The sequence below is a fragment of the Stigmatopora nigra genome, unplaced genomic scaffold (assembly GCF_051989575.1).
Source record: "Stigmatopora nigra isolate UIUO_SnigA unplaced genomic scaffold, RoL_Snig_1.1 HiC_scaffold_26, whole genome shotgun sequence".
In the NCBI taxonomy this organism is placed as follows: Eukaryota; Metazoa; Chordata; class Actinopteri; order Syngnathiformes; family Syngnathidae; genus Stigmatopora; species Stigmatopora nigra.
Window position 1 is genome coordinate 872331 of NW_027551605.1, and position 6572 is coordinate 878902.

At 38.1% G+C, this 6572-nt stretch overlaps 2 protein-coding genes across 3 annotated transcripts; one reads left to right on the forward strand and one right to left on the reverse strand.

Moving 5' to 3' along the window:
• Positions 1-1325: 1325 nt before the first annotated feature.
• Positions 1326-2153, reverse strand: LOC144192457 (protein ripply2-like). Its single transcript, XM_077711557.1, has 3 exons — positions 1863-2153; positions 1721-1776; positions 1326-1618 (listed from the first exon to the last, which is right to left on the reverse strand). Exons 1-3 carry the CDS (start codon positions 1974-1976, stop codon positions 1414-1416), a joined length of 375 nt encoding a protein of 124 aa, XP_077567683.1. The 5' UTR covers positions 1977-2153; the 3' UTR covers positions 1326-1413.
• A 2341-nt stretch (positions 2154-4494) lies between these two features.
• LOC144192450 (melanocortin-2 receptor accessory protein 2A-like) lies at positions 4495-6260 on the forward strand. 2 transcript variants are annotated; one of them, XM_077711550.1, is made up of 5 exons: positions 4495-4586; positions 4657-4723; positions 4811-4932; positions 5155-5254; positions 5342-6260. In XM_077711550.1, exons 3-5 carry the CDS (start codon positions 4821-4823, stop codon positions 5799-5801), a joined length of 672 nt encoding a protein of 223 aa, XP_077567676.1. In that variant the 5' UTR covers positions 4495-4586; positions 4657-4723; positions 4811-4820; the 3' UTR covers positions 5802-6260. The 2 variants fall into 2 exon arrangements, with proteins under 2 accessions (XP_077567676.1, XP_077567675.1); XM_077711549.1 differs by having other exon boundaries at positions 4529-4723.
• Positions 6261-6572: the final 312 nt, after the last annotated feature.

The window sequence follows — 6572 nt, forward strand, 5'->3', positions numbered from 1 at the left end:
TTTTCCTTTTGTTATAAACTACATTAGCTCATTTAATTTCAAACTGGAAACCTCGATCACAACACAGTCTCCTGGCATATTAAGCACGGGGAGGGAAAATGAATGCAAATGTGTCAGAGGATTCATGTTAATAATCCGACTTGAGTGTCCTATGCACAATATCGTTGGCATGGCGACAATTAAGACAAGTTGACCTAACAGGTTCAACTACGCACAACACTTGTCTTGCTAAGCCTCGGTGGCAACACCATGGAGGCCCATTCACAATAAATAGTGAGGGCCAGGATTGGCCAGTCAGCATACTGTCTTTGGGCCTACTGCTGTTTACTTTTTAGATTGGTTTTTAGAGCAAAACTGATCATTCATTAACCTAAGTTATCGCCTGAGCCGAACATACACAAGCTGGTTAATATATGGTAGAGTCATGGTGCATTTGTCTGACTATGACTAAGGTGACGTGGCTTTAATTGCAATTCAGTGGTGGTGCAATTATTGTCCATACAAATAACTGCCAACCAGATTCAGTGTGGACTGCCTTACACCCAAGTTCAGATGGATAGGCTCAAGCACCCTCTAACCTTGATATGCGATTTTGATTATTAATGGGTGGCATAAATGGATCTATAAAGTATTACAAATATTTTTTCTCAGATTTTCCATAGTATCCAATGCCAATGTCTGTTAATGTAATCTTCAAGTGTTTTCCATGAATATCCATTATAATATATATCCTAATAACCATTACGTTTTTGAACAAACATCCTCATTACAACAAAGAGTAAAGAATTGAAACTAGTCCTTTGCAAAAGTAGGTCTAAAAAGGCATACTATGGGTCGAGTTCCATTTTTTCATATAAAACTACGTAATAGCAGTTTTTTGTACTATATTGTCCTTTATCCAGACTTTCTCATCATGAAAGCATTAAAGCATATACTATGAGGTATTAGAGTGTAGCTCTACACTAGTCCACATGTTGAAGTTTTCCTGTGAAGGCTGACACCTCCGTTTTGTCACGCACCATGCGCACCTCAGGCGACTTGCAGAGGAAGTGGTACGTTTACGACCTTGCACTTATCGGTGGGAAAGAGATTTGTATGGCACTAAGATTACAGAAGTAAAAAAAATATGTGCACTAATCTCCAACACTGTACTGTTAACGTGCTAGACTTGCAGAAATGCTACATTTATATAGTACGAATTCAAATGGTATTCACAACACGGAAAACCTATAAAGTCAATTCAAAGTAATTTATTGCAGACTGCACAAAATACACATGCACCAACGAGGTAGAAATGTTGACAAAATAATTTAAAAGGGTATAAAAAATGACAATTGGTCTTTTTACAGTTATTTACAGCAATAAATAAGAATATGAAATAATATATAAATATATCATGGACATTATTGGAGACTAATTGAGCTCTTGTGTCTCCTCTTGGTCATCTTCATCATTATTATCATCATAGTAGTCCTCCTCTTCGTCTTCCTCAGTGTCTTCTTCACTGGATGAAGAGTCTTCATAAGGACAGATGGTGGCTTGAACCGGATAGTTCCGCAATAGAACCTCAGCTTCCCGGTATAGATAGTCAAAACATTTGGTTTTGGGCCAGTACAACCTTTGAAAGCCATTTAGAGAGACGGGAATGATAAATCAATAAATGAAAATTAAGAAATTAAGAGTTAAATTAAAAGAAATAATGGTATAAAATGCTATTTACTTGACTGGATGGACAAAAAGAGCTGGTTTGGGTATTTCAGCAGGATTGAAAGGAGCCTGAAAATTGAAGATGGTCATTAGACTTTTTTTCTTCCCATGCACGTGCATTTGTTTTGAAGGAAAAGCAATGCAGTCGCATTCACCGTAATGGCAGTTGTAGTCGTCTCGGTTGTAATCCATGGTCTCCACATATGCGAGGGTCGAACTGCGTCGTTGTCTCGGGGTAGCAAAACGTTACATCCACTGCGAGCGTTCATGTTTGCAAAAGGGCCAAAGTCGCTCCCGAGTCCTCCTCCGATGAGATCGCGTGCTTGCAAATGTGAGTGCTGACGTTGGGGATGCGGCTATATAACGGGAGGACTCCGTGCCGAGCGCCAAATTGGACATTTGACGCGTCGCCAAGTGTCTCCATGCGCCACGATGCGGAGGTGCCAAGTCACACGTGAGCAAACCCCGACCATATGGACCAAACTTGCGTCACTTTTGGTAGAACATCTTTCACTGTTTTTGCATTGCACTCGTCGTCAAACTTCATTCTTCCAGTATATCCATCCATCTTCTGTGCAAATGTTGCGATTTCTTTGCGAAATATTTCACGATTCGATCCATTTTTGTTTTCTTTGTTGCAAACAATGAATTTGAAAGCAATAATCACGGATCAGAAATGCTGACTAACTCACAAACTAAAAGTGTACTTGCAACTATATTTTTTCATGTATTTCAATCTATTAGGAGCTCCCATAATAACACATGAAACCGTTTGGGTGGGAGGTGCGAAGACACACGCTTTGACAGCCCCCCGCAGTTAGGATGATGATGAGAGGAGGAGTGGGGGGGGGCTGAGGTCGACACGCGTCAGCCTTTTAGCAGTAGTTTGAATCCCCCAACAACAACAAAAAAATGATTAATTGTATTAGATGGTAAATAAACAGGGGAGAGTTCTTTAACAGGTCATAAATATTGCTTAAGGATTTTAGTCACCATGGTAGTTAGTATTACATGCAATGTGTATTTTCATACCAAGACTAACCTGACTTCTATGAAGTAATTCTATTTTATTAAAAAAGTGTGAACTACAAGAGAATTAAGTTAATGCAAAATAACAATGTAAACTGACATCAAATGTCATTATAGAGTAATAAAGTAAGTTTATGTGACAAAAACATACCTTATTACTCTATAATGACATTTCAAATGTATACTAAGCCATTTGACAAATAAAAACAATCTACTGATTTAATTAAGTAGTCCCATTTGGAGTTAAATAGTACTAGTGCTCTCTCTCTGTGCTTATCTGCAGGGGGCAGTGCAAAGATGCATGCTGGGATTTTAGTTGATTGATGGGGGGTGGGTGTGTGATTGCTTTGCATTTGTGTTTGGGGGACCTGATTAGGATTTGGGCGTTACATAATTGTTGCCACATTTGTCAAAATACCTGTGGTGCAGAGATGTTGTGTTTAAGGGTGACTAATGCCAACTTGTAGCAACAGGGAATGAATGATTGGAATAATACACAAGGCCCCTTATCATTATTGTTGTCACTTAATGCATATAAATGAACGTCTTATTCATGTAAGTTTGACAAAGCATGAAATAGTACAGCTAGTAAAAAGAAAGACCACCGGTTTCAGAATAAAGAGTTTGATCATTCACTCAAATTACATTGCATAATTGTACTGTATGTTCGTCACTGTAGCCTGCGTAATTGGCCCTATGATGACCCAAGTTCAACTACCGGTTGTGGGTTGTGTCTGGAAATGTTTGTGACATCATTAGTTTAATTAAGATGATCCCTGAGTGGAAAGGGCCAACATTTCTATGTTAGTTTACCATTGCATTTATTTACATGTATTTTAGCAGTACTGCTTTGGCAGTTTAATGTGATCTGCATTGTTTGTAAAAAGCTGCAAACAATAATAAAATATCCTTAATGAAAACCTGAAAGGACATATCTTCTAGCGTATTTGTGCGCATGTGTGTGTCCTCTTTTTGCTTGTGATGAATGAGTCATAGGTGACCATTTATAATGGGATGGAATAAACAGAAGCAAGTATTCATCTTTGGGTTTATGTGGAAATTAAAGAGTACAAAGAGACCAATGGAAGGATGGATGGATAGACAGGCAACCATTTGAGTGTTGGATGTGGGTATGAAGACAAGCATGTCTTCCTGACAGCTCCTGCTGTTTGAATGATGGAAGAATAAGTAGGGGGTAATGGCATGTGTCAGCTTTATGTACACAAAGCAAGGTTTGCAGGGTGTTGGGACAAAGGGGCTCATAAGTAAACAAGAGCAGATGCAGGCAAACCCAAATGTGACTTCATTCATTCTTACATGCTGGGGTTGGCCATTGGTTTGGTGCATATTTGCTTATTTTTGAGATCATTAAATTAACTAGTAAAAAAACAGCTAAACAATTAGAACTAAAGTACGAAGTACATTAAACTAGGCAGCCAATTAACTAAATAAAGGATAAAGTAATATAATGTCAGCCCAAAGTGTGGTGATGGCAACATTTACTGATACTAAAGTTGAAAATCTAGCCAGCTACAAAACCAATATTATTAGGATACTACTACATTTTTGTTATCGCTCATATACAACAACAACAACATGTGAGCATTATCAAAACAACTATAACTTCCTTAAGTTTTAAATCAACTAATTGAGTAAATGATGAACATCAGCACCATCAAGCCATTTACTTCAGATGGAAAAAGGTTACAGATTACTGTCACTAGAGGGCAGGTTTGTTCTATAGTTGAGGATTTCTATGATTTGCACTGTATAACACCCATCTTGCAGTGCATTGCTCAATTCATTTCTATCTTTGGGGCTCAGCTGACTGACATCCCCCATCATATTAGGTAAATGCACCTGCAAATGACTTATCTGTTCAAGTGGCCTCTTAAATCATTTGCCTTATGCCCTAAATAGGATCGCATAGAATATTTCTGGCAACAACAACAACAACAGGCAAAATTACAAGCGGATCCCACAGCAGGTAGGTAAAATTCATTTTGATTTCTCATTATAATCCACTAAGCATGTTGATGCAACCATTGTTATTGTGTTTATTGCATGTGCCAAGGCTGGGTGACATGAGCTCGCTTAACCGGAGTCAAAGTGGCGTGCGGCGTGGCGACTATGTGTGGCAATATGAATACTACGACGAGGAGCCTGTCTCTTTTGAGGGACTCAAAGCGCACAGATGTAAGTTTAAAATGACAATTGGACAACATTACATTTCATTAAATGGGCCAAAAGAGCACAAAGGCAGATCATGTGTTTTTCTATGCACAGAGCATCAAACTAAATTAGAAGCCCTAATTATCCTTTGGATGAAAGGAGCAATTTGCCCATTCAAAAATGCAAATGTCATGGCCACAGAAAGACAAGTCAAGTCCATATTTGCCTGTTTTTCTCACATTGCAGACTCCATCGTAATTGGATTCTGGGTTGGACTTGCAGTATTCGTCATTTTTATGTTTTTTGTTCTCACCCTGCTCTCCAAGACAGGATCGCCAATTCAAGAGTGAGTAGAATTAATTAAAGGGCAAACTTATCCATAGCCAATTCGTATTCATGAAATTTAAACCGCTTTTTTATATTTTCTTGCTAGGAATCCAGATACTGAAAACCTTCCCAATGCAGGAAACGGCCTTGTGAACATCACTGATCCAAAAGAGGATGAGGATGACTCAGATGATGATAAAACTGTTTCTCGTCCCTTCCTGGCAGACCCCCGTCCCTACTTTCATTTCTACATTAGTGAGGATGAAGAAGGTACGCGACGGCAAAAGCCCGAAGCAAGGCAAAGTGCACCATTGGGGACTTTGTCTCAGTCGGGAATTACTACGCCGGCTCTAGTGATTCAACAACAAGAAGAAGAAGACTTAAGGGTCCCCTATCAAGATTTACCTATCAACGGACTACGGGTAGATGAAAAGAAGACAGAAACAGACAATGCCTTCTTGACTCACTTGACCATCCCAAATTTTGTCAACTTTGAGCAAAACTCACTTGGAGAAGATGACCTTCTGTGTGAGCCACACATCACATTGGACCAAAGCATAAAATAATTTGTCAGGTTTTTTGTCTGTGCGAGTAGCCCTTGCTGTTATCTGCTTGACTTTATTAGTAACGGCGGTTTTGATGGTTTTAACTGTTTTTTTTAATCTCTTATATCTGTTTAAAGTCAATTCACGGGGAAAAATGTCCTATACAAATAGGGATTATACATGGATATTAGAAATATTGTTAACAGAAACTGTTTGGCCTTGGTAAGGAACTGAATTTTGATGTGAGGTTGAGTATTCTTGATCTGAAAAGAATGACTAACTCAACAGAGTGACAGAAGGAAGGGAATGACAAAATGCATGAACTACATGAAAACGAAGTGTAGAAAAACGAAAGAAAAGAAACCACCTTCAAAGATTATTCAATGCTTGAAAGACTCAATAAATACAAAGATTTTGCGCGTTCCTGGGGAAAAATAAGAGTTTTCTTGAATATTTTTCTTCTCAATTATAAAAGGTTAATTACCAAGTTCATAATATTTCAAGTATTGTAAAGGAATTGCTTGATTAAACGTAGCTCCAATATTAATATGATCCTTTTTCTATCTGCTCTTGACAACTTTGACTATTTGATGTAATATGTATTGATAATTCTAAATAGTTTTTCTCTAGCAAAGAAAATAAAACATATCTTTGGTGCAAGTGAGAACGATTTAAATGTTTAATTAGGTGTAAAATGAGTCAGGGTTCAGTTGCTCATGAATAAGTCATTAAGGGTAAACATGAGAAACATACAAGTAAATTCATCTAATGCAGGAGTGAGGAACACAGCCT

Excerpts from the sequence above, each read along its gene's own strand:
- LOC144192457 (XM_077711557.1), bottom strand. The coding sequence starts at position 1,976 with ATGAACGCTCGCAGTGGATGTAACGTTTTGCTACCCCGAGACAACGAC. Across the intron at positions 1,777-1,862 it reads CGACTACAACTGCCATTACG|GCTCCTTTCAATCCTGCTGA; the intron begins GTGAATGCGACT and ends TTCAATTTTCAG. Across the intron at positions 1,619-1,720 it reads CTTTTTGTCCATCCAGTCAA|GTTGTACTGGCCCAAAACCA; the intron begins GTAAATAGCATT and ends TGGCTTTCAAAG.
- LOC144192450 (XM_077711550.1), top strand. The coding sequence starts at position 4,821 with ATGAGCTCGCTTAACCGGAGTCAAAGTGGCGTGCGGCGTGGCGACTAT. Across the intron at positions 4,933-5,154 it reads GGGACTCAAAGCGCACAGAT|ACTCCATCGTAATTGGATTC; the intron begins GTAAGTTTAAAA and ends CTCACATTGCAG. Across the intron at positions 5,255-5,341 it reads ACAGGATCGCCAATTCAAGA|GAATCCAGATACTGAAAACC; the intron begins GTGAGTAGAATT and ends TTTTCTTGCTAG.